This window comes from Nelusetta ayraudi, unplaced genomic scaffold (assembly GCF_046127955.1).
Source record: "Nelusetta ayraudi isolate G7.1 ecotype Tasmania unplaced genomic scaffold, CSIRO-AGI_Nayr_v1 ptg000048l, whole genome shotgun sequence".
In the NCBI taxonomy this organism is placed as follows: Eukaryota; Metazoa; Chordata; class Actinopteri; order Tetraodontiformes; family Monacanthidae; genus Nelusetta; species Nelusetta ayraudi.
This window is the reverse complement of record NW_027466098.1, coordinates 3,320,348-3,347,500: the sequence shown is the minus strand read 5'-3', so window position 1 is coordinate 3,347,500 and position 27,153 is coordinate 3,320,348. Positions and strand designations below refer to the sequence as shown.

Below are 27,153 nucleotides of genomic sequence, written 5' to 3'. Positions count from 1 at the left end.
ACAGACCTACACTGAGTCTGGACGTGGCAGTACAGTTGGATCATTGTCTTTGTTGTGTTGTTTGGTCATTGTGATCCAATGTAATGTGAGAGAAGGACGAGTGCAGTTATATTGGAGTGAGTTATTTAGAGTGTAATAGAAGTTATAATGCAGAGTCTGTTTTTATGAAATGTTCTATCACCTGGCATCCATCCATCCATCCATCCATCCATCCATCCATCCATCCATCCATCCATCTTCTACTGCCATATCCGGAGTCAGGTCTCGCGGGCAGCAGCCTCAGCAGAGACCCCCAGACTTCCCTGGACCCAGTCACCTCCTCCAGCTCCTCCAGTGGGACCCCAAGGCTTCCCAGTCCAGCGCAGAGACCTGGTCCCTCCCGACAGAGGCGACTGCCAATGACGTCACATACGGCAACTCTATTAGGACGGGGTTTGCCCATGTCTGTACTAGAACCACCCAGAACCACCAGGGTGTTTAGCTCTTAGAACCCCCTAGAACCTCCTAGAACCATCCAGAACCGCCAGGGTGTTTAGCTCTTAGAACACCCTAGAAGCCCCTAGAACCATCCAGAACCACCCAGAACCACCAGGGTGTTTAGCTCTTAGAACCCCCTAGAACAATCCAGAACCACCAGGGTGTTTAGCTCTTAGAACCCCCGAGAACAATCCAGAACCACCAGGGTGTTGAGCGCTTTATTGCAATGACTCTGCAAACACTGAGACACCTGAGTCAAATGATACAAGTGTTGGTGAAGATGCCACATTTCACAGCACATTGAAGCTACTAACATAGATCTACATACACATTAATCTACCTGAACATGCAAACACAAGCAGGTGGAGATTTAAAGATACTGCTCAAGAAAAAAGGTGCATTAAACATTGATGGACTTATATGGGTACGCATACAAATATATATTTATTAGTGCTGGGACTCCATTAAAGAAAATAATCTAATTAATTATGGTCTTTGTAATTGGTCAAACCTCTGACCTTTGACCTCTATCAGTCATGGTTGACCTCCAGTGCTCACGCAGTGCTTCACTGGAAGGCCAAGAACAATCCAAGAGTCCATATGTGGCACTGCAAGGTCCACCAATGGCTTCTGGGACGTCTCTCCCAGTAACCACAGCAGCGTGTAGGGAGAAGCAGTCCGCCAGCCACCAGGCTCCACTGGGGTCAAAGATCGTGACACGCAGTTCTGTCAGCCACCACTAGATGGAGCTCTCCTCTTCACTCTCCTCCTCATCCTCCCTCAATACCTCTCCCACCTGCAGAGAGAAGAAGAGACAGCAGGAGTCAGGACTCACGGTCCTTGAACGCATCATCACACAGACGTTGAATGTTGATGGAGATGATGGAGTGACTGGTGAGAAGAAGCAGACTCTCAGTCACATGTCAAGTGTGGAACATCAGAAGGTCATGTGACCATGGAGTGTTGGACTGATACTGAGGCCTGATGAAGATGAACTGATCAATAATTGAGTGGTGAACTGAGAGAAGAAGCAGTTTGGCAGCAGATGTTGGATGAATGAGGAGCAGATGGACGTCACCATCCTCCTCTCACACTGTGACTGGGAACACTGGACCTCTGCTGTGGGATCAACTGGCTTTGGTGCTGGAACCATCATCCAATGGTTCCAAACCAGTACTGACCTCACAGTCTGCAGTTGATAGTCTCTGCTGTGGACAAGATCCATCAGTGGCTTCACTGATGAAGCCTTCAGGTTGTTCAACCTCAGGTCCAGCTCTCTGAGGTGGGAGGGGTTGGACTTCAGAGCTGAGAGCAGCCAATCACAACTGACCTCTGACAAACTGCAGTCAATCAACCTGAATAGAGCATAAATGATGGAGAGTTTATAATGATGGAGAGTTTTTCCAGGGTGTCATCACTCTGAAAATCAAAGTGAAATGTCGACTTCAGAATCTGACACTACAGAAAATGTCACCTTGAAATTAAATCCTCAGTCCAAAACTAATGTGTGTTGAAATGATGTTTGGTCACATGACCACTGATGAACAGAATTAAGTTTTCATATTTCTGGATGTCATTTTGATATGAATCAACCTTCAGTTCAATGTTTATTCAACATGTGTGATGAAGTGTGTTTGGTGCTGAAACCATCATCCACTGGTTCCAAACCACTACTGACCTCAGAGTTTACAGTTTACAGTCTGGACTCTGCAGAAAACCACTCAGCACCTTCACTCCTGAATCCTGCAGCTGGTTCCAACTCAGGTCCAGGAGTCTGAGGTGGGAGGGGTTGGACTTCAGAGCTGAGAGCAGCCAATCACAGCTGAGCTCTGACAAACTGCACAACTCCAACCTGAATAGAGAATAAATGATGGAGTGAGTGGAGTTTTCATCACTATCTCAAATTAAAAATATGAATGTCTATAACACTGTAATGTCCATTAAACCAATCAGAAGCACAACAATAATACTGAAATAATGAATCACCACAATAAAATATTTTATATCAACCTGTTTAGTCATGTGACCACTGATCAGCTGTTAACAATGTTGGAATTCATTGATTCATTTTGCCTCAAAGGTTCAGTGTGTAAAATCAGTGCAGATTTATTGCTGAAAGCTTCATATACAACCGTCAATATAGTTTGAAGTCTTTGATTAGTAGAAAATAAAAGTCCTCTGCTTTTCCTGCCATTAGAATGCTTCTTTCAAGAAACAGACAGAAGGTCAAAGGTCGTGGCCATCTTGCACCGCCATGTTTGTAGGCGGCTGGTTGGGAAGATGAGTTTGAGAGACAGTTTCATATTGATGGTTGGAGGCTGGAATCCTCTAATAAAGCAAATGCTGAGAACAAATGGTTATTAAGTGACTGAAATGCAGTGGAATCTTTTCTGCATCTTGCTCATCAATACTGAACTGACTGAGATGATAGAACCTGCATTGACCCTTGACCTTCTGCTGAGACCAGCTGGATCTATCTACAGTATCTAAGTGCTCATACAGGTGGCTAATGCTAGCGCTAGCTGAAAATCATGCTAGCACTGGACTGTCTGCTGTGACTATGACTGATTGTGATGCTAATAGATGGTTGTAATATTTGTGTTGATGGAACTTTATCATTATACAGAGAACTAGACACCTTTGCTGTCAACCACATCCTTTATGATGCTGGAAGGCTACCGTAGTTCACTGGCAAGAAGGGGAGAGGGAGCGTCAGCAAGTAAGCACTGCAATCTGATGGCACTAGATGGCAGGATTTTACATACTGGACCTTCAAACCCAGTTTCACTCATTTCAAACACAAACCAGTGGCTGGAAATTGAATTTCCAACAGCAGTGAAAATCATGACAACAATAACAAGAGTGATAGAAGTTGTAGAGTGAAGAGGGTGAACTGACCTCAGAGTCTCCAGTTTACAGTCTGGACTCTGCAGAAAAACACTCAGCTCCTTCACTCCTGAATCCTGCAGCTGGTTGAGACTCAGGTCCAGGTGTCTGAGGTGGGAGGGGTTGGACTTCAGAGCTGAGAGCAGCCAATCACAGCTGAGCTCTGACAACCTGCACCTCTCCAGCCTGAATGTAGAATAAATGATGGAGAGTTTATAATGATGGAGAGTTTTTCCAGGGTGTCATCACTCTGAAAATCAAAGTGAAATGTCGACTTCAGAATCTGACACTACAGAATAAAATGGGAGAGGGAGGGTGAGCGAACGAGTGCTGCACTGTGGAGTCCATTACTGGCTCTTGATGATGTTGCTGTCTGGGCCCCCTTGCACCAAAGTAGGATTGCGTCATCCAAGATGAGTCACTAAGCCTTCAGCGTTCAACCAATCCACAACACGTGTGTCCAGGCTTCATGGGTCGCACTAAAAGCCATCCAGGATGAGAAGACACGGATTCATCAAGCCAGGTGAAAGCTATCCTGGATCAGTGCGCCATGCACGCGGCTTCCTTCCATAGACCCCGGTTATGGAGCTGGGATTAATGGATTGGCCATCTTTGACCTCCTCATAAGCCTCCATGAGGATTTGCGCCTGGGACGGGGCTAATAATACTCCATTCCTTTTAACATAAAAAAGAAAGAAAGAAAAAAAAAACACAGTAAAATGTGTATCATCTCATGAACCAGTCTAGCAGTGTGTATCATGACAATGATTTTACAGAGCAGTCAAATTCAGTTTACAGAAATTACAGCTTTTATATATTCCGTCCATTTTGTCCATATCCTGAAAAAGGAGTCTCTTTGACCTTTAAGACAGAATGACAATTTCTCTAGAATGTAAATATTCTGAACAATATCAATCCATTCATCAATTGTAGGTGCTTCAGTCCTCAACCATTTTCTCGTGATAGTTTTTTTGCTTGCTGCCAGAAGCATTGCCATGAGTTTTTTATCTGACAAATTCCAGTTATCCCATGAGATGTCTCCTAAGTACAGGACTTCACATTTACAAGGAATTTTCTCAACAAAAATGTTATTTAAGTGCATGCACAGTTGATCCCAGAATGGTTTGATCACCGGACAACCCCAGAAGATATGGTAATGATTTGCCTTGTCTGTCTTACATTGTCTCCAGCAGGTAGCACTGTTGCTGTGATGTTTTTTCTGGGCAGGGGTTACAAAAAACCGAACAATGTTCTTCCAACAGAATTCCCTCCATGAATTGGAGCTTGAGGTCGTCCATTGAAATTTGTGAATCTTTTCCCAGCTTTCAACTGAAATAATTAAATTTCCTTCTTTTTGCCATTTATTCCTTATGTAGTCTGTGTCAACTTGTTTGAACAGCTGAATACCATTGTATAACTTGGAGACAACTTTAGTACAGGAACCTGATTTCAACAATGACAAAAGCACTTCTAAGAATCCTGGTCCAGCTGTTTCCCAAGTTTCTTGTAGATTATGATTATAGTAAGACCTAACCTGCAGATATCTGAAGAAGTCATCCTTCTCCAACCCATTTGACCTTTGAAGTTCTTCAAAACTCTGAAACACCCCCCTCTTGATAAATGTATAATAGGTGGTTAATCCTTTTGAGATCCATCCCTTGAATCTCCCGTCATTCTTGTTTGGTTTAAAAGCCGAGTCAAAAGCGCACCACTTGAACATTTTGATCTGGTTACCTAAATGGCAAATTTTCACTATTCTTCTCCAAGAGTTTAGCATTGTGTATAACATCGAGTCATGCGGTATCATCAAATCATCTTGCAGTTCTTTGTCCATCAACATCGATAAGAGAGGTACACCTTCCACTGAGGAACTCTCTATGTCTTTCCATCCTGCATTGTATTGTGGACAGCATAGATAGATTAATGGTTTCAGTTGAGCTGCAAGATAATATTCCTGTAGGTTGGGAAGACCCAACCCCCCTTTCTCTTTCTTCAACTGCAGTGTTCTGTACCTTATGCTGGCCTTTTTCCCTTGCCAGATATATTGTGATATTAATCTGTCCCATTCTGTAAATTGTTTCTCCGGAATCAAGATAGGTAAGCACTGAAATAGATATAACAAGCGTGGACTGACTCAACTCTGGAGTGTAAATTGAAAAAAGGGATCACATTCCATCTCTGTATGTCTATTTTTAGTCTTGATGTTAGGGGGCCATAGTTGGCATCGAAAGTCCTGGAAAATTATTTTGTTAGAAAACCCCCCAAATATTTTATGGAATCCGCCTCCCAATTCCATCTATACAAACTCTTAATTTTGTTTGGAGGGACATAATTCAGTGTTAAAACCTGAGTCTTGTTGATATTAATCTTGTAACCCGACAATGAACCATATTCCGCAATCATCTCCATTAATATGGGTATAGTTTTAGTTGGATTTGTTATAGTTAGTATTAAATCATCAGCGAACAGGGATAGCTTTTGTTCACCAGAGGCCATCGCAACTCCTGTTATGTCAGGCCTCTGCCTTATCCATTGGCTCAAAGGCTCTATAAAAAGGGCGAAGAGGAGAGGTGAAATACAACACCCCTGCCTCGTACCTCTTTCCAAAATAAATGATTCCGATAGATCTCCGTTAATTTTTATCTTAGCTGATGGTTTCTCGTACAATGCCGCCAATATTTTCTATTTTGTTTTGTTCTACGTGATTCAAGATGTGAAATGTTTTTCTGATGTTGTCCTGAGACATTCTGTGTTTGATAAAACCCGTCTGGTCCTTATGTATTATGTCGGGTAAAATCTTTTCAAGCCTCTGTGAAAATATGGCAGTAAATAATTTATAATCAATATTTAACACACTCACTGGACGGTAGTTACCACAATCCAATTTATCCTTCCCCTCCTTAGGAATTACTGATATTATTGCGTCTCTCCATGAAGGAGGGATTATTTTCTCTTTCAAAACGCAGTTAAACGCTCTCAATAAAGTAGGGATTAACTGATCTTGCATTTCTTTATACCACTCGGAGGTAAAACCATCCATTCCTGGGGATTTTCCTCCTTTTAACTTTCCAATAACTGCTCGTAGTTCTTCGTCGGTTATCTCCGATATTAATTTTTTATTTTGTTCACTCGTGACTGTAGGGAGAGTCAGGTGGGAAAGAAAGATGTCTATCTGATGATCGTTGTTTAATTTGGGTTGGGAATATAAGGTCTGATAAAAGTTTTTAAAACATTTATGAATATTTCCCAGTCCTGTCTCAACACCATTTGTATTTGTGTTTCGTATTTTATAAATAGTTCTATCTGACTGTTGTTTTCGTAATTTAAATGCTAAGAGCTTGAGCGATTTCTCCCCCCCTTCATAATATTTTTGTCTTGTAAGGAGAAGTTTCTTTTGTATCTCTAGTGTGTTTAACTCATCCAATTCTCTTTTCACTTCCTTGATTTTAATATTTGTTACCTCCCGGAAGGTTTTAGAATGCTCCTGTTGGAGTTTCCTTAACTCCTCCTCCAGTTTGTATTGTTTTTGTAATCTCATTTTCTTTTCGTTTGAGGAGATCGCTATTATTTTACCCCTGATCAACGACTTTAACGCGTCCCAGAGTATAATTGGCCCCACCTCTTCATTGTCGTTTTCATCCAAGTATCTTTTAATTTCATCTTTCAAATTATTTTTAATAATTTTATTTTTCAGCAAGTTTGTGTTAAACCTCCAGAGAGTGAATCTGTTTTTCTTAGTCAGAAAAAAAGACATATAAATTGGACTGTGGTCCGAGTTAGGGCTCTGGCCGATTTCACATTTTTCTTTCCTATGAATATCATCTTTGAGCATGAAAAAATAATCTATGCGTGAGTATACTTTGTATGGAGGGGAGTAATGCATGTAATCCCGACGACATGGATTTTTAACTCTCCATACATCCACCAATCCAGTTTCTTCTAACATGTTTCTGATTCTTTTACTGATAGTTTGTGTATTAGATTTTCCATTAGACAAATCCAAATTCGGGTTTAATCTAACATTAAAGTCCCCGGCATATATCAATACCCCTTGACTTTTTGTTACTGTCATTTCAAATATGTGTCTATAGAAGGTCCAGTCGCTACCAGGTGGAGCATAAACATTAATAAGTGTTATCAGGACGCCATCAATTTTCCCTGTAGTCAAAACAAATCTGCCTTCCTTGTCTTTATGTTCTGCAATATGTTCATAGTGCAGGGTACTTGATATTAAAGTTGCCACCCCTCTTCGCCTCCCCGAAGCATGGGAAGAAAAATACACATATTTATATCCCATCTTATTCAACTTGGCATGTTCGGAATCGTCTAGGTGGGTTTCCTGCAGAAAAGCTATTTGGACCTTTTCTTTCTTTAATTTAGATAAAATCTTCCATCTTTTTATCGGATTATGCATACCATTTATATTGAATGAAACCACCTTCAGTTGTTTTCTTTCCATTTAAGTGATGTCTTCCATTTCACCAATCACATTGGAGAGCCCCCTCAAGCCCACTAGAACTAAAAGAACATGAACAGATAAAGCAAGAACATACATACTCACTGCACAATGAAAAAACAAAAAAACAAAAAACAAAACAAAACAAGCTTGGCTTCCAAACAGGGGTCCATAACCTAGACCCTGTTGAGCTTCTTGGTGACAGCCCGGAAGGGAATGTCCTCCCAAATCTATTGGTGAGGGCCCTTCAGGTGGCAGCAGCACAGTTCCGGATGGACCCTGACAAACCTTTTTGTGAAACTATCATCTTTAACTTAGCCTATGTAGAAATTTCTATCTGAGAAGTGTACCTCAAGAGGAAAAACGTGGTATCCTTCAGTTCTCAAGGAGCTGGTGGTGATGTTCTCCTAAATGCCCGGAGCCTCTCTTTGTAGTTGACTTCTCTTGAAGAGTTGGAGGCGCCTTTCTCTCTTCTCCCTCCTGTCCTAGTCCAGGTCAGCCGCTCGATCTGCTCCTTCAGGGAATCAGGTGAACTGATGACTTTCACTTTGTAACCTCTTTTGACCATGTCCTCCGTAGCCTCCTCTATGTTGTCGTAGGTTCTGGGCCCTTCTTCATATCTCACTCGCAATCTCGCCGGAAAAAGGGTCTGGAACGAGACCCCGTTCTCCTTCAGAGCCCTACGAACCTCCGTATACTCTTGTCGTTTTCTGAGAATGGCTGGTGGGTAGTCGTGGTCGAGATTTATTCGCTTTTCACGCCAAAAGAGTCCCTTTTGTTGCCAAGCCTTGCGCAGTACAGACTCTTTCATTTTGAAGCTCGAAAACCTCACAAGTATTGAACGTGGTGATACATTCTTCGGGGGTTGCGGTCCCAGCACCCGATGTGCTCTTTCTATCCGCACGTCTGCCGCGTTCTCGACCAGACCGAGCCCCTCTTTCAGTAAGGTCTCCACAAATGTAGTCATCGACTCCGAGTCCTTCTCGGACCCCTCCGGAACACCGTAGATCCTGACATTTTCCCGACGAGATCGACTGTCCAGGTCCGTTAGCTTTTCTTCCAGCTTCACGTGTAACTTTAGCAGCCCGGTTAACACTTCCTCCATGTTTAGAGTCCTCTCTTCATTTTTCTCCACCCGCTCCTCCACTTCGCTGATTCTTGCATTCGTTTTATTAATTTCCTGCTTGATAGACTTCAGTTGTTTGTTGTTTTCCTGATGGAAACCTCTCAGTTCTTCTAGTAACACTTCTAAGCTAGCCATCTCGTCCTCGCTTCTTCGTTAGCCCGTGGCTTCACGGAGTTAGCTATAACTACTTCCTTTCTCTTGCCGATTTTTATATAGAAGCAGGGGCTTCGTTTGTCGTCTTACCCCCTCTGTACGTTTACCGTGGTATGTGGAAATTATATTACTCAACTGGATGGGGGTAGGTCTGTGATTTCTTCGGTTCTTTCGGGAGCCGTTCTATCGAGCTGCCATCTCCATGAGTCTCCAGACTCTCAAACTTTCAAAGCTCGCGAGCTTGGAAGCCCAGACTCCCAGGTCATAGTCATGCGCACCAAGCATTCAGCCAAAGGGATCTTCCCTTGGCCAAGCAGCCAGGGCGCATGATCAATTGGAGGCATAGTGACAGGACCGTCCACTGTCACAAAAACAAGCTCATGTTACTCTTTGATGTGTCTTCATCTTTCTATGGGATGTGTATTTTTATATAGGATGCATGGCAAAGTAGAAGTCATGTTAGAAATTATCCAATGATTGCAATATGATCTCAACTCATGTCTTTATCATGATTGAAATGAAATGATTCCAAAGCTTGAAATAATGACAGTGGCTGGAGGTGAATGTGATAACAATGTGCAGTGTTGAGTGGAAGAAGCACTGCCTTCCACTGGTGGTGACTGTTGACTGAGACAAGGATGAAATAGATCCTGGAACTCAGCCTGGTCTGGAGCAGCTCACTCCACACAATAAATCTCCACGGTAACTTCTAGCAGAACATATCTCACTTCCACCTATCCCACTGTTGTGCAACCACATCAAACATCAATTAATCCAGGATAACCAAGATATCCCGGCTTAATCCTTCATCCTAGTTTCCTGCAACAGGGCCCAGTCAAGTGAAAATCATGACAACAATAACAAGAGTGATAGAAGTTGTAGAGTGAAGAGGGTGAACTGACCTCAGAGTCTCCAGTTTACAGTCTGGACTCTGCAGAAAACCACTCAGCACCTTCACTCCTGAATCCTGCAGCTGGTTGAGACTCAGGTCCAGGTGTCTGAGGTGGGAGGGGTTGGACTTCAGAGCTGAGAGCAGCCAATCACAGCTGAGCTCTGACAACCTGCAGCTCTCCAACCTGAATGTAGAATAAATGATGGAGAGTTTATAATGATGGAGAGTTTTTCCAGGGTGTCATCACTCTGAACATCAAAGTGAAATGTGGACTTCAGAATCTGACACGACAGAAACAGACAGGGAGGGAGAGAGGGTGAGTGAGTGAGCGCTGCAATCTGAAATCTGACCATTAGATTGCAGTATTTTACACACTGGACCTTTAAACCCAGTTTCACTCATTTCAAACACAAACCAGTGACTTCAAATTGAATTTCCAACAGCAGTGAAGTGAAAATCATGACAACAATAACAAGAGTGATAGAAGTTGTAGAGTGAAGAGGGTGAACTGACCTCAGAGTCTCCAGTTTACAGTCTGGACTCTGCAGAAAACCACTCAGCTCCTTCACTGTTGAATCCTGGAGCTGGTTCTGACTCAGGTCCAGGTGTCTGAGGTGGGAGGGGTTGGACTTCAGAGCTGAGAGCAGCCAATCACAGCTGAGCTCTGACAACCTGCAGCTCTCCAACCTGAATAAAGAATGAATATTTGATTCCTTCCATGGTGCAAATGTCATATTCAGAGTCATTCCTCCCTGTTGATGATCCAGATGTGCGGCTGTTGGGATCACTGAGTCATTCCCTCAAAGGAGTCATTGTGCCAGTGTGTTGTCAACACAATAACAACAGCAGTGTGTCAGTCAGTGTGCAGCCAATCAGCAGTGAAGATGGAAAATAATCAGTGAGTCCTTTGTGTGCTTGTGGCTGTTTTCAGTCATCAGAGTCTCGTTACAAGTCAAACGCATTCAAAGGACAAGATGAAGAAATACTGCTGCACTATTAATCTGCCTCTAATGTTTCTTCACAGGATCTTCTGCTCAGTCATGTGACCTTCATCACCAATCAACAACTTCCATTGAGCTCTCAAGTGACTGGAGACATTTTCCACACTTTCTTCCACCATCCAAAGTCTTTTCTGGCTGCAGATTGTTGACATGAAAATATCAACAACATCCACTTTGTCTAGATGAGTCTTTAATATCTGCTTCAAAGTCTTCACACTGAGCAGCGTTACACACCAGTTGTCATCTGCTGACACACACTGTCCACCAGTAGAAAGCAGGAACTGACCTGAGAACTTCCAGTCTGCAGTTTGGACTCTGCAGTCCAGCACAGAGCAGCTTCACTCCAGGATCCTTCAGGATTGTCCAGCTCAGGTCCAGCAGTGTGAGGTGGGAGGGGCTGGACTGCAGAGCTGAAGACACCACTGCACAGTGAAGATCTGAGAGTTGAACACTGAATGAAGGAGAGCAGAATGAGAAGTTGCTGCTTCCATCATCATCATCATTATCATCATTACCATCATCATCACCACCATAATCATCATCACCATCATCATAATCTTCATCACCATCATCTTCATCATCATCATCATCATCATCACCACCACCATCATCATCATCTTCATCATTATCACCATCATCATCTTCATCACCATCATCATCATCACCACCATCATCACCACCTCCATCATCCTTATCATCATCATCATCATCATCATCATCATCATCATCAACATCAACATCATCATCACCTCCATCATCATCTCATCATCATCATCATCAACATCATCATCACCACCATCACCATCATCTTCATCATGAATGATTGAAGAGTTGATTTTGGTTGACAGTGTAAATTCAATCAATCTTGTGCAATCAACTGACAACAATGAAAAAGAAGCTTCCCAAACAAATGTGCACATTATAAAGACTCACAACAACAAAAACATAACAACTGTGTGAAGGAAAAAGCAGCAGGCTGAAGCCCAAGCTGATTCTTGCCTCTCCTATACAGTCCATAAGATTAGCTGGAATAATTAGTCAGACAAAATCAAAAAGGAAAAAAAGAGAAGTGCAACTCAAGAAAATATGCTTGACATTATTCTTCATCATTGACTCACAATTCAACACACATACACACACACACACACACACACACACACAGTGTTTACATACCTTACTAAACGTATCACAGCCTTCCTGCAGTTCCTCACAGCTGGAATCAGTCTCAATCTTCCCTCCCAGGTTGTGTTGTACTTGCTGGGGTCCAACTCCTCCATAACCTCCTCTGACATCTGCAGCATGTAGGCCAGAGCTGAACACTGGATGGCTGAGAGTCCCTTCTCTGATCTGTTCTCTGACTGCAGGAACTCTTGGACCTCCTGATGCACTGACTGATCCTTCACCTCCAGCAGACAGTGGAAGATGTTGATGCTTATGTCAGGAAAAACATCACCAGTGTTCATCTTCTTCAGGTTGTTGATGACCTTCTGTAAGGTTCCTGGATGATTGTCAGTGAGACCCAGCAGGCCTCCTAAGAGTCTATGGTTGGATTCCAGACTGAGTCCATGGAGAAAGCGAACAAACAAGTCCAGGTGACCGTTTGGACTCTGCAGGATTTCTTCATCATCTTCTGAAGGAACTCATCCAGGGATTCTCCAGAGTGACCATCTTCTGTCCTCTTCCAGTTGGTGTGACAGTGGAAGCTGAAGACTGCAGCCAGAAACTCCTGGATGCTCAGATGAACGAAGCAGTAGACAGTTTTGTGGAAGATCACACTCTCTCTTCTGAAGATCTCTGTACAAACTCCTGAGTACACAGAGGCGTCAGTCACACTGAGACCACACTTCTCCAGGTCTTCACTGTAGAACATGATGTTTCCACTCTCCAGATGTTCAAATGCCAGCTGGCCCAGCTTCAGAAGAAGCTCCCTGTCAGCCTCCGTCAGCTCCTGTGGACCTCCTCCATACTTGTGCTGCTTCCTCTTGGTCTGGACCAGCAGGAAGTGTGAGTACATGTCAGTCAGGGTCTTGGGTAGCTCTCCTCTCTGCTCTGAGCTCAACATGCTCTCCAGAACTGTGGCAGTGATCCAGCAGAAGACCGGGATCTCACACATGATGTGGAGGCTCCTGGAGGCCTTGATGTGGGAAATGATCCTGCTGGACACATCTCCTCTATCTCTGAACCTCCTCCTGAAATACTCCTCCTTCTGGTCATCGGTGAAGCCTCGTACTTCTGTCAGCCTGTCCACACATGACGGAGGGATCTGATTGGCTGCTGCAGGTCTGGAGGTTATCCACAGCAGAGCCGAGGGAAGCAGATGTCCTCTGATCAGGTTTGTTAGCAGGACGCTGACTGACTTCTTCTGAGTGACGTCAGTCACCACCTGGTTCTTCTCAAAGTCCAGAGCCAGTCTGCTTTCATCCAGGCCGTCCAAGATGAAGAGAAGTTTGCAGACATGCAGCTGCTCTGCTGTGAGCTTCTCTAACGTTGGATGGAAAACATGGAGAAGCTCCAGAAGACTGTAGTGCTGCTCTTTGACCAAGTTGAGCTCCCTGAATGAGAGAGGAAGCACCAGATGAAGGTCCTGGTTCTCCAGGCCCTGGGCCCAGTCCAGAGTGAACTTCTGCACTGAGAAGGTTTTTCCAACCCCAGCGACGCCGTTGGTCAGCACCACTCTGACTCTGAGTCCCTGCTGCTCAGGTGAGGCTTCAAAGATCTGGCTGCACCTGATTGGACGGTCGTGGAGGCTCTTCTTGGTCTTCTTGGTCTCCATGGTCTCTGTGGTCTTCTTGGTCTCTGTGGTCTTCTTGGTCTTGTTGGTCTCCAGCTGCCTGACCTCATGCTCTCTGTTGACCTCCTCACTCAGTCCCTCAGTGATGTAGAGGTCAGTGTAGATGCTGTTGAGGAGGGTTTGACTTCCTGCTTCTACACCTTCAGTCGCACGTTCACATCTCCTCTCCAGACTGATCTTCTGCTGCTGTAGAAGCTCCTGCAGACCATCATCAGCCTCTGGAGCAGAGAAAAGGTCGGAGAAGAAAACATCAGTGTGACAGTGTGAGCATCATTTTCTCTCCACAACTTTTCAGCTTCTGTGGTGAAGCTGCTGTGTGACTGTTTGCTCTCAACGTCCCTCAGTGAATCTTCTCACTGGAGGTCCTCACGTGATCTCAGAGGGAGAAGTGAAGGAGGTGCCGGTGGACAGTCTTACTGTGATCAATCTGGCTGTGACTGGCAGGTTGCAGTGCTGCTCCACACTGAAGACACGAGGACTCACCTGATGGAGCAGACCGGTCCCAGAATGAGCCAATGAACCTTCTGTATAACGAGGACGTCCAGCTCATCCTGGCCTGCTGCTGCTGCTGCTACTGCTGTTGCTGCTGCTGCTGCTGCTGCTGCTGCTGCCGCTGTAGAAGCTCCTTCAGCTGCTGCTTCTCACCACCAGGACTCCCCTCCGTCTTCCTGTGGAGACACTTTGGCTTTGAGTGAGTGGATCAGTTGTTGGTGTCCATCACTTGTCAGCTGTTTTTCTGACTCCATCATTAGTTGGATGGAATCATTGTCTCCATCAACACTAACTGACAGCCTGCTGGCCTCCTAGTGGGCTCTTCACAAATCACTTCTTGTCTTTTGCTCTCGTTTCTAAATTCAATCCCTTCATGCAGCTTCACAATCAAAGAATTTGACCCACAAAGAATGGAGCGCAGCCGTTAATGACGCCGTCTTTTAGCCACCACGTTGCGCCCGTCATGGATTTGTAGCTGTTTTCTAGGCTGGTCTTGTCACATCATCTAATATATTATTAAATGACATATTCATCTATCAAATGTATATTTTCTATCTGGTGTGGTTGACACCTGGTGGGCTCTGGTTGAGCAGTGGCTCTGTGGAACTGGCCCTTTGTTTCTCAGCAGACAGAGACAGTGGAGTCACATTGCACTGAACTTTGGATTGAAATTCATCTCAGTGGAGTTGAGCTGCACTTTATGACAGAGCATCAAACATTCCTGCCACTGCATAAAGTTCAGTCTCAGAAAGGCTTTGCTGCATTTCAACATGATGAATGTGACCATGTCAAAGATTCTCTTCTCTTGACCACTGACCACAACATCTGACACCTTTTCACCTTCTGAGGAATTTATCACTGTCAAATCAAACTAGAATTACACTGAGAAACAAGGACATTAGTGTTCTCACTGTCTTCCAGAGGCTCCAGCTTCATTACTGAAGGTTGCAGGTAGTTCCATGGACCTGTCACACTTCTGCTGCTGCTACTGCTGCTGCTGCTGCTGCTGCTGTTGGTGGTGGTGGTGGTGCTGCTGCTGCTATGCTTCAAAATGGAGCCTGACACAGAACAACTTTCACTTCAGGCTTCTTTTCCTGTTTCTGCTGCTCACTGTGGCTCCTCCCATCCAGCCGCCTCAACTGCTCCCACATTTCCAGAAAGTCACATGATGCTGTGTGTAAGAGAGAGAGAGAGAGAGTTGGGTGGGGTGGGGGGTGGGGGGAAGACAGAGTGGGTGGGAGAGAGAGGGGGGGGCAGAGAGAGAGAGGATTGATTGATTTTCAGCAGTATTATTATGTTGACATAGTTTTTCTATTGGCTGGAAATGTCTTGTTGCCAGGCAGAAAGATCAACTCCCCAGTATGATACAACTGATGCTTGCATTGTGGCTCCAAACAAAACCAAACAAGCAAAAACTGGTCAAACAGCGCCCCTCAGTGGCAGAACTGGGAGCTGCGAGGACCGACGCGTCATAGGAAGGTTTGAAGGTTCAAGGCCACATTTGAACACATTGTGTTTCTTATTGACATATTATAGAGTGACCTGTCTGAAATATCTGCCTGTTAATCAATGTGTTATTTTTTCAGCATGTGTTCATTTCTCTGTAAAGTCTGCAGTAGAAGGTAGTTTTGACTCGAGGGCACCCCCTGGCGGCTCTTTCCAGAACTACAGTTGCCATCACTTGTTGGCAGTCCATGATGACGGTGAGAAAAATGTGATTTCCTCTTTGAAGAGCTGCACCTGTTTCTCCCTGACGTGATGGGACTGGACACTTGTTGAGGGATGTGACACTTCCTGTCAGCTCCTGAGGACAACAAGGAGGCCGAGCCTCTAATGCCCCCTACTGGCTGCACTCTGGAAGAGCCCTCAACCCATCCTCAGGACCAAGTGATCCTCCCTCAACGTGAACACATCACTTCCGTGTGAGGAGAGAAGAAGAGACGGCAGAAGTCAGCACTCACACTTCAGTCCTTGAACGCATCATCAGAGACATTCACTGCTGTTGAGTGAAGATGATGGATTCACTGCTGATGAGAAGCAGACTCTCCGTCACATATGTGCTGTGTCTCAATTCAGGGTGTGCACCCTTCAGTCCAAGTGTCCGCCGTCTGAAGGAAGCATTCTTCGAGGACCCAGCCTAGAAGGACGGACCAAACCCCGCCTCCCCGGTAACCACTGGGGACGGTCTAGCCTTCAGTGTATTTCCTCGTTGCGTCACCACCGTTCCCTCCGGCTGGCCAACCCCGGAAGTGACGTTTTTATAGTATCAAGCCATTGGTTCGCCATCTAACAATGCTGTTGGATGATCAAATAAGTAAAATCCTACGTTAAAAACTGGATACTTTATGTGAAACTTCAATATTTAAATTTATATGTCGTGTCTTTACCAGTATTGGCAGCGGGACGGCTTGACTGGTGAGAGGGGCATGATGGGAAATGACACTATTGAGCAGATCAGGACTAAAATATTGATCCGTCCAATACGTGGATTCTCAAATCAATCCTCCAGTCATCTGAGGCCTTCCATTGTTTCTCTGAGGTACAGCCAGATAGAAATGCTCCAACTCTGAATGACTGCTGCCTGCCTTGGTTATTTGACCAATGTTAAAGTTTTGCTCATTTCCTTCCTGAAATTCACCTTGAAATCCCACCCCCAGTTGGGATCAGGATAATACAGTTCTTTTTGGATCAAAGTTCTCCACATCCTACTGAAATGTTTTCAACAACACAAACTGAAGCTTTGATCCAGATTAAAATTAGGATTGGATTACATCATCTAATCCCATTTCAGAATCCTTCTTTCCCTTTTCAACCCGTTTCCAAGATTCCATCCAATCCCAGAACCAACATCCAATCAGATTACCAGTGAAGGTGTGGGCGGGGCCAAGGCTGATGGGACCGACCAATAGCAAGGTGTTGATTTTTCAACATCAGGTGTTGATGATCAAGCAGGTGTTGTCATCAACAGCTCTGTTGAGTCAGCGGTTCATCTGTATTTCCGGGACAAAGGCCACTCCTTCCAAGACTCAAAGGTCCAGATTTTAGACACAGAAGACAGATGGTTTGAGAGAGGAGTGAAAGAAGCCACCTGTGTCCACCTAGAGCGACCCTCTGTGAACAGAGAGGAGGACTCCTGCTGCTGCTGCTGCTGCTGCCTCCAGCCAACATGCAGCCAGACGGAGAAGCACTTGGACTTTGAGGTGCTCTTGGGATATTTTCTGATTCTTAGATTCTCTGATCAGTGTTTCTGCTCCCACTTCCCTGAAATCACATGACGCTGTGTTGAGCTGAAGTGCAGCCACGCCCCTCTCTCTCTGCCAGGGTGCATCCAGTGTGGCTGTGGCTCCCAGGAGCAGTTGGAGTGCAAGAGGTGAAGATGGTCTGGTCCTCAAGGAGCTGCTCACTCCATCAAAAGACAAGGGCAGCAAACATTGTGTCAGAAGCAGTGGCAGGAAAACAGTGGCAGAAACTGCACAAGGAGCAGAACACACTGCAGGACAAAGTAGTGATGGACAAATTAAGCTTGTGGGAAACATCCAAGCACTGGAGCCACTGCTTCAAAATGGCTGCAAATGACTGCAAGCTGCAGTAAAACTGCCCTCTGCTGGCCACACACACACACACACACACACACACACACACACACACACACACACACACACACACACACCTCAATGAGCAGCATTCAGGATGCTGCATTTATTGTAGAGAAGCTTTGATGCTGAAGTATCATTGCTCTGATCACCTTTGACCTTAAAAAGCCTCGACTTGAAATAATCTCTCTCTCTCTCAGGGTCAAAGGTCAAGGGCCAGAGGGATCAGTGGCACTGTTCAAAGCCACATTCACTGACTTTACCTTCCTGTTGTTGAGTTGAAACTCCGCCCACCCTCCCAGTTTCAGGGAGCCTGATTGTAACGGAACAATTGAATCAGGGGTCAGACGGTTGGAACCGGGTCAAAGGTCAAATTCATAGGTCAAAGACGTGTATTTCAGGAACGGAAGGTCATATAAAGATGATTCCACCTCTGGCCTGTTCAGAAGGGAGGAATTATGTCAGAGGATCCAGGTTTGAAGTCAAACTACGTCCCGGGGGCCATATGCGGCCAATTACACCCCCCAATCCGGCCGACCAAACTTGAAGGAATTATATTAATAGTCATTAAGTCATGAAATAGAAAACAATGAAAACAATTATTTTGTTGTGTTCATTATTTAATTGCCATTAAAGCAACATGTTGTCTACACATCCCCTGATATATGTCTTCCTCCAATGAGAAAGCGACCCCTCTGTCATATTGTAGAAGCCATTATGGCCCACCAGTCAAACAGTTTGCCCACCCCTGGATTAGAGGCTCACTTAGTGTTGGAGTTGGGCTTGGTTCAAAGTAGCAAGAGAACAAAAGAGGCTTTGCTTCAGAATTGAACCAACAACCAGGATTGGAACCCTGGTTTTCAGCACCACAGTAAGCAGGCTAACCCACTGAGCTAAGCTGCTAAACTGCTAAGCAGGTTCCTGAGGGCTGTGGAGGGATGTCACTACATCAATAGACAGCAGTGACTTGACATTGGTGCGTTTCAACACTGGACTCTGCAGGAGAAACAAACAGCCACAGTCACTTTGTACAAGTGCAACACAACAAGTGGCGCTGAAGCCTTTTAGATACAATTAAGAGGAAAGAAAATTCTCCTCACTCTTTGAAAATGGAATTCAAACAGAGTTTGAAAAGAGGGAAGGGGGAGCTCTGTCTTGGGAGTCAGCATTGGTCCCCACAAGACCGTCTTCAGCGCTGAGAAAGCAAAGAACTACAGAGGCCTCAGTGCTTCACCTGACACACTGACACACACACACTGACACACACTGACAAGCAGCGACACAGACACACAACAAAGGACAACAAGTTGCCCAAACCAAAGATTCTTCAACTCATTTCCTCATCAGTGATGAATAATAGAAGATCATCAGCATGAAATCAATCATATATAGGTCACTGTATGATATAATGACACAGTTTATAGTCACGTGTTTACCAGAAGCAGTGGGATGTATAATAGGATGTATGAACAGGGTGACCTATTGACCTCCACAGTGCTCTGGCTAACAAGGTGGTTAGCTCAGTAGGCTAAATCTCTCACTGTGGTTGTAGAAGATGTGGGTTCAAATCCCACTTGGTACCACATGACCAGGTTTTTACTGTGTATATTTGTACTTTATACTATAGCATGTGTTTTTTTCTGGTTTTCAGACATGTTGAGATTTTGCTATAACTTTTAATGAAAGTATTTAAAATTCTTTGTACTTGGAAAAAAACAACATTGTATGCAGATTTTTTCAACTGTTCAGAGAAGAGCTTCAATCAGTTCTCCAGGAGCTGCATCCCATCCGCCCACAGATGGCTCAGTTAATAAGACAACTGACTGTGAATCACAAGGTTGTTGGTTCGAGTCCCACCATGGACTGAGACTCCAACGGCCCCAAAAGATCAGTAGAAGTGACTTCAGAGTTTTCAACTAGCTTCATCAGCATGAAAAGCAAAATGTCTCTGAATACTGGATGCTTCAATTGAGATGACAAATTGCTCCTCTTGAATTGAAAACTCTTTCTTTGCACACTTTATGATTCTTCCTACCCTGGCTTGTGATCTTTGATATACAATAAGACTCTGATCATTAGGATTCTGTTTGAAGACTTTCAATGCCTTGTTTCTGCTTTGAATTGCCTCATCACAACCACCTGAGCCTTGGTGGTCAGCTTTTAACTAGCAAGCCCCTCCCTCTGAACCAACCCACAATGAAGTGGCAAATGACAAAAGCAGCCAATAGAAGGCCTTCAGTCAACATTAGAGGCTCCCTACCATCACTCTCACAAGCAAAACAAAAATACACACAATTCCACTGCTTCCCCCTGACAAGTCAACCTCAAAGTCGTAGCACAACACTCCTGATTGGATGATTACTGAAGCACACGTGATGCTCCACTATCAGCAGCAGCCCTGTGCAGATGGCTACTTCCTGTTAGCTCTATCAGCAGCACTTGAGAGCAGCTCTGGTTCCGACCCAGTGATCTGGAGGAGGGAGGAGGGAGGACAGCAGTTAACAGAAGCCCTCAGCAAACAATGAAAGGATAAGTGTGTATGAATCAATAACCTGACTGGCCTCAACACACACTGTGTGTGTTCTGCAAATATACTGACTGAAAAAACATCTCCTTATGTTTGAACTGTTCAATGTATTCTATATTGTTGTCTGTTGTTTGAAATGATTCTCTTCCTATGTTGACATTTGACTTTGGATTGATTGTAGATGATGGGAGTAGAACTCTGTTCAAGCCCTTTGGGCTTCGTTCCCTCCTTGTTTTAAATTGTGCTCAATAAATCAATACAAATACAAATATATGTGAGGGTAGGTGATGGTGTCAATGTTCAAATGTTTCTTGACAATGACAGAGGGGAATCTTTTTTTCCCTTGTCCTGTCTGGCCATCATGAGCAGCAGAAGTGTGTCTGAATGTCTTCATGATGGCTGACAGATTTGATTCTCAAAGGCGGAGCTTGTGAGCCCAGGGTGTGAATGACACGGGTGGGTTCAGGAAGGACCTGATGACTGCTTTGATTCTATTTTGATGGATGAGTGATATTGTGGCCAGGACTGAGGGAGGGACAGAGAGAGAAAAAGAGAGAAAAAATTGGATGGAAGTGAGGGCTTGGGAGAGCAACTGGCAACAATGTACAGGTATTGTGTCCAAACAACAACAGATATTAGTTTACATAATTAATGATCCAAAAATGAACTCATTCAAATAGTAAACAGATGAACTCAGAGCCGGTGGGGAAGAGGTCCAGAGCAGTGAGCCCCTCTGGCCAGAGGCCACCAGCCCCCCGAAGAGCCAGGACCAGAGGGCTGGGAGGCAGACACCCCTGGATGGAGGACAGGAAGCACAACCTGGCCCCCGGATGGATGGGGACCCCCAGGACAAGAGAGTACCAGAACCAGGCCCTGGACCAGAACCCAGGCCCTTCACCCACTGGACAAGACAAGGCACGACAGAGAGGCTGGTCACATGGAGCAGCCTCTGAAAGACTGCTTTGACTCCACAGACTGGGACGCATTGCAGGGCTCTCACAACCACAACATGGACCAGATGGTTGACTGCACTACGGACTTTAGAAACTTCTGTATGGACGCTGTTGTTCAAGTTGGATCTGGACGCTGCTTTGCCAACAACAAGCCCTGGAGAACCAACGACATCAAGGACCTTCTGAACCAGGAGAAGGTCTTCAAAGATGCTGAGCGACAGGAGTTCCAGCGGGTCCAGAGGGAACTCAGAGTCCAAGTCAAGGAGGCGAGGGAGCAGCACAGAAGGAAAAATGAAGAAAGGATGCAGAACAACAATATGAGGGAGGTGTGGGAGAGGATGAAGACCATCACTGGCTGCAGCTCAAAGAGAGGTGGCCACTGTCAGAAAGCTCCCACACATGTGTTGTTTAGTGCTCACCACTTGGGGGCGGTGTTGTACCTCTGTTGGCCACCGTCATTCACTCATTTATTACGTCTGTGCCTGACTGCACCTGATAGCGCTGTCAGTCAGTCAGTCATCAGCCTCCCGGCACGTCACTGCCCCCTACCGGTGCGGCGCGGTACTTTCTGCCTGGCCTGGTGTATTTTCACTTCGTTCACACGTATTTTCATGGATCATTAGAAAGAATACACTGGTCACAAACACTCATTGAATGTATTAGACAGCCTGTGGAACTTCAGCAGATGTAGTACATCAGTAATAGTAGTAATCAAGCATGATAGATAGATAGATAGATATTAATACATTTTATTTGTATGGCACATTTTAGAAACCTCAGACACTTTACAAAGTCATTAACATAATAAAATCAATAGTGTAGTGTGTCTGTTGATGAGCACCATGGTCTTGGCCTGGGCTTGAAGAAGCAACCATCTCTTTGAAATGTCCCACTGTGGGTCTCCACATGATCTTCTGTGCAACAGTTTGTCCTGTGAGCTCACTGGAAGAGTCTGCAGAGGAAGCAGAAGATGAGGGTGTCTACCTCTCAGCTGCAGCAGCTCACCATCTTCACCACTGTGCTGACTGGTGGAGGCGTCGCCACCATGTACTACCTACAGCAGAGTGAGTTCCATTCACTAACACCATTCACACCTTCACATCTCTGTGTGTAGGAAGAACTCTCTGGAGCTGCTTCAATGGACCACAGTGACAGACAAAACAAAGCATCCCAGCACTGCAGGCCACCAAACTACCAGTGGAGTTAGAATCAGGTTCTTGATGTCTGAAGATTCTGTCTGTCATGAACAGAGTCGGGTCGGAACCGCAGCGGTACCGTCTACACCGTGTGCACAATTATTAGGCAAGTTGTATTTTTGAGGATTAATTTTGCTATTGTACATCTAGAGTGCTTTTGCTCTAGTAGTAAAAGTGAAGTTCTGGCTTTCTTATGAGAATATCTTTATGTACACCATTATTCGGAAACTATTAGTGTGCACAATTATTATGCAACTAAATGAAAAACAAAGATTTTCGCATCTCACTTGTTTATTTTTACATGTTAAAGTGAGAATAAAAAAAAACCCTCAGAATGAACAAATAAACATTTCAGAAATAATAATAATAATAATAATAATAATAATAATAATAATAATAATAATAATAATAACAATAATAATAATAATAATAATAATAATGATGAGAGCAGGCCTTCACTGAGGCTCAGTCCCGAATATTAATAATAATAAAAAAAAACAAAACAGTGTCACCAGTATAGCCACCCTTCTTTTCAATAACATTCACAAGCCTTCCATTCGCGGAGTTTAGTCAGTTTCTTGATCTCGTCAGAATCAACTTTTTGTACAGCTGCCGAAACACTGTTCAGAGAGGTGCACTGTTTACCTTTACTCTAAATGTCCTGCTTAAGAACGGCCCAAAAGTTCTCAATAGGGTTTAAGTCAGGTGAGAAAGTGTCTTCTAAAAATTGGCAGTAGGTCTGAGAGTTGATTTTGAGTCCATATTCAACCCAAAAAGGTCCAACTGCTCATCTTTAACAATACCTGCCCATACCAGTACCCAGAGATGGGGACTCGAGTTAAAGACTCGTACTGGAGTTGTATTTTTGGAGACTCCAGACTCGACTCGGACTCGACCCTAAAAGACTTGAGAATTGACTCGACTCGAGATCAAAGACTCGTGGGCAATCTTTAATTTAATTTTATTTTTTTGTTGTTTTATTTATTTATTTATTTTTCACAAAACCACCTCCGATGCGCGACGCATCGCGTCACATCCCTCCCTCTCTCCTTCATTATCAGTCATCATGGCAAGTGCAAGTGGAGCAGCTGCTGCTAAAGAAAGTCCACCGCCAGGTTCGCTACCCTTTATATTAACGTACTGCTTCACAAACTTCAAACAGAACGGCAGAGACAGAACTGCAAAATGTAAATGCTGCAAAAGGACAATAAAAGAAAAAGGTTCCACAACCAGCAACTTCCTGCGGCACATTGAAAAGGTGCACAAGGAAAGGTAAGTTGTACTCATAGTGTTTTTGCATACATTGTCTAGTTATTGTTTAGCTTAGTGCATTACCAAGAAGAAACGGTTGGGCCGTGGTGTTTAACGAGACCGCAGTGTAACGTTAAACAAACACCACGGCTTGGTTACCGCCGTTTTACAAGCTAGCTTGTTGCGCTAGCTTGTTGCGCTAGCTTATCACACTAGTGTTTAGGGTTGCCACCCGTCTCGTTTTTCCCAGAATTGTTCTCCTTTTTCACCACCTGTCCCGGGAAAAATAAAATCTCTCCCGGGACACAATTTGTCCCGTTGTTTAGGGAAAATGACAAAACCTCATTTGATTTCCGTCTGTGGTCTAGATAGGGTTGCCAACCCTCCCGTAAATATACGCACTTCACTTTTTACCCGTATATTTCGGGGATGCCTCCGCCTCCCCCCCATGTCCCGGATTTGAAACTCTAGGAGGTGGCAACAATACTAGTGTTTGTGTTACAAAAATGAGCAACCTCCCATGTTGTTCATCTACAGGTATGCTGAATATAAGGCAGCCAAAAAAGTTTCCTGTGGAGAAGCCCAAGAGGGTCAGACTCAGAGCAGCCTCGATTCCTTTGTGGGACTAAAACAAGGAGTGAAAACATACAGCCAGGGCCATCCCCGACAGAAGACCATTACTGACTCCATAATTCATGACCTCATCATCTCATGCAACCTTCCTCTGTCCTTGGTTGACATACTCAGCTTCCAGAACTTCATGTCAGTGGTGGAAGAAAAATACTGCCCAGTAAGTCGAAACACCGTTACCAGACGTCTGAGTGATCTAGCATCCGACAAAGAGTACAAGATCAAATCCAAATTACAAAAAGCAGACACTGTGTCTGTGACTGTGGACATTTGGACTGACAGGAGCATGCAAGGCTTTCTAGGTGTAACGGCCCACTTCATGGAAATGGAGAAGAACAGTGTCTCAAGACTGCAGACAGTTCTCTTAAGTTGTGATAGATTCACAGGTTCACACACTGGAATCAGAATCAGTGAACAATTTGAGGAGATATGTGACAAATTTAATGTAAAACACAAATTAGATTACATTATCAGTGATAACGCTTCAAATATGAAGAAGGCCTTTACAGTTTGTTTCCCCTCAACAACTAGAGCTGAGAGGCATGAGTTGGATGACGAGGGTGAAGATGATGATGAGCTAGAAAATGATGACTTATGGGAGGATACAGGTGAAACCCTCCAAGAAGATGTGGACACCATCCAGAGTAGCTGCCGGCAACAGCGGCTGCAGTGCTTTGCCCATTCATTGCAGCTCGTCGTGCGAGATGGACTGAAAGAGACCAAAATTATTAACTGTGCATTGGCAAAGGTGACAAAATTCTGCAGTTTACTTCATACAACTTGTGGACTTAAGGAAGCTTTTAAGAAAACGTATGGAGCCAATCGGAGCAACTCGTTGGAACTCGACTCTCCGCCTTGTACAGGCAGTCACTGACCTTGATCCCCAAAGCCTTAACACTCTCCTGGAAGATGAAAGACACAAAAGCCTGTGCCTAACAGGCAGAGAGTTGAGCCAGCTGAAAGAGCTTGTGGAAATTCTGGGCCCGTTTCTTCAAGCAACAGATCTCACACAAGCAGAGAAGGTGGTTACTCTCAGTGCGGCTCTCCCTAGCATTCTATCACTCAACAGCCACCTCAACAGTATGCAGAAGAAAGCTCATTACCTGCGCGGTTTAGTGAAAGCCCTACAGCAGTCCCTCCAACACCAACTGATTTTGTTTCAGGGGATGTTCGTAAATGTCAGAATGGAGGAGTCGGACAAGCTTGCAGGAGACCTGCCCTTTGGAGATAAGGTTTACATGATGGCTGCACTACTGGACCCATACTACTGCCTCTTTTGGCTGGAGCATGATGTTCCCATCCCAAATGATGTCAAGAGTGATGTGAAGGAGATGGTAATGGGTAAGTTTACTTGTGATAGATTCCTTAACTTATATATTCCTTAATTTAATCATCACTATTTGTATAACTAAGCTCATGATCTGATGAACATAATGTAACTAACCATGTTTTTTGTGGACATTTTTCAGATCATGTCTTGGCTGATGCTTCTCAAGTCACTGTACGTCAAGAGAACAGCAGCGGTGGTGAAGATGACAAGGAGCAGGCACCGACACCTGCCAAAGTTCCTTGCCTGTTCTCAGCCTATCGGAAGAAAAGCAAGAAGAACCCAGACCATGCCTCATCTGTCAGGGCTGAACTCAAGCGCTACATCCAGAATTCGGAGTCCACTGCGGCCGATGAAGAAGAAACGCAAACAGACTGTCTGGAATTCTGGAATCGACATACTAAGGGTTTCCCCAGACTTCATAGGGTGGCTATGAGAGTGCTTAGTGTCCCTGCTACCAGTGCACCAGTAGAGAGGGTATTTAGTCACGGAGGTATTATAATGCACCCGCACAGAGCCAGGATTAGTGCAACAAACCTGTCATGCTTAATTTTTCTGAAATGTAACAAGCATGTTGCATAATTTTTGATGGTCTTTCAGCGACTGAGAGGCAGCCTAATAATTTTTGAGATGTAACTTAAGTTCAGTTGCATCATTTTTCAGTCTTTCAGCCACTGAGAGGCAGCCTAATATTTTTTTTAAATGTAACTTAAGTTCAGTTGTATAATTTTTCAGTCTTTCGGCCACTGAGAGGCAGCCTAATGTTTTTTTTAAATGTAACTAAGTTCACCTTCTTGGAGGCTTTCTTTCTTTTCTTTTTTCCACACATGGGTTAGTTTAGTAATAGTTAAGGCCCATGGAAAGGACAGACAGTTTTACTACTTTATTTTATCTATTTTATTATTTAATATTATTTATTATTATAAATGCCATCTATTTTTTTTTTTTTTTTTTTTAAAGTCTGAATAAAAATTTGGATATACTGTATTTCAGCCAGAGGCTATGTCATTTTATATATGTGTGTGTGTGTGTGTGTGTGTGTGTGTGTGTGTGTGTGTGTGTGTGTGTGTAAAGACTCGTGACTCGCCTCGGACTCTAAATCAAAGACTCGCGGCTCGACGAGTCTTGCCCCTCAAAGACTCGAGAATTGACTCGACTCGAGGCCGAAGACTCGTGACTCGACTCGGACTCTAAATCAAAGACTAGCGACTCGACGAGTCTTGCCCCTCAAAGACTCGAGAATTCACTCGACTCGAGGCCGAATACTCGTGACTCGACTCGGACTCTAAATCAAAGACTCGTGGGCATCTCTGCCAGTACCCCACCGCCATCTTGCTGGCATCTGAGTAGAAGTGGAGCTCTGTCGCCATTACTGATCCAACCACGGGCCCTTCAATCCTTT

At 44.4% G+C, this 27,153-nt stretch overlaps 3 protein-coding genes across 6 annotated transcripts in view; all 3 read right to left on the bottom strand.

The window, feature by feature from the left end:
• LOC142895063 (protein NLRC3-like) overlaps nucleotides 1–15,251 on the bottom strand; it is a 204,502-nt gene extending 189,251 nt beyond the window's left edge. For 2 of the 4 annotated variants that reach the window (XM_076035823.1, XM_076035824.1), the window contains exons 1-3: nucleotides 15,186–15,251; nucleotides 14,200–14,450; nucleotides 12,165–14,000 (exon numbers count right to left, since the gene is read on the bottom strand). In XM_076035823.1, coding sequence (XP_075891938.1) covers nucleotides 12,523–14,000; nucleotides 14,200–14,332 — 1,611 coding nt within the window. In that variant the 5' untranslated portion in view covers nucleotides 14,333–14,450; nucleotides 15,186–15,251 and the 3' untranslated portion in view covers nucleotides 12,165–12,522. Of the gene's footprint in view, nucleotides 1–11,095; nucleotides 11,443–12,164; nucleotides 14,001–14,199; nucleotides 14,451–15,185 lie in introns of those variants that run through there. The other 2 variants (XM_076035825.1, XM_076035826.1) reach the window with 2 other exon arrangements.
• Nucleotides 2,160–27,153, bottom strand: part of LOC142895010 (NACHT, LRR and PYD domains-containing protein 12-like) — a 160,867-nt gene continuing 135,873 nt past the window's right edge. Inside the window, exon 6 of the mRNA XM_076035736.1 lies at nucleotides 2,160–2,329. Within this exon, the coding sequence (XP_075891851.1) occupies nucleotides 2,164–2,329 (166 nt within the window). The 3' untranslated portion in view covers nucleotides 2,160–2,163. The remainder of the gene's footprint in view (nucleotides 2,330–27,153) is intronic.
• The window catches only part of LOC142895004 (ribonuclease inhibitor-like), a 67,281-nt gene continuing 50,498 nt past the window's right edge, over nucleotides 10,371–27,153 (bottom strand). The window contains exon 4 of the mRNA XM_076035730.1: nucleotides 10,371–10,677. Within this exon, the coding sequence (XP_075891845.1) occupies nucleotides 10,389–10,677 (289 nt within the window). The 3' untranslated portion in view covers nucleotides 10,371–10,388. The remainder of the gene's footprint in view (nucleotides 10,678–27,153) is intronic.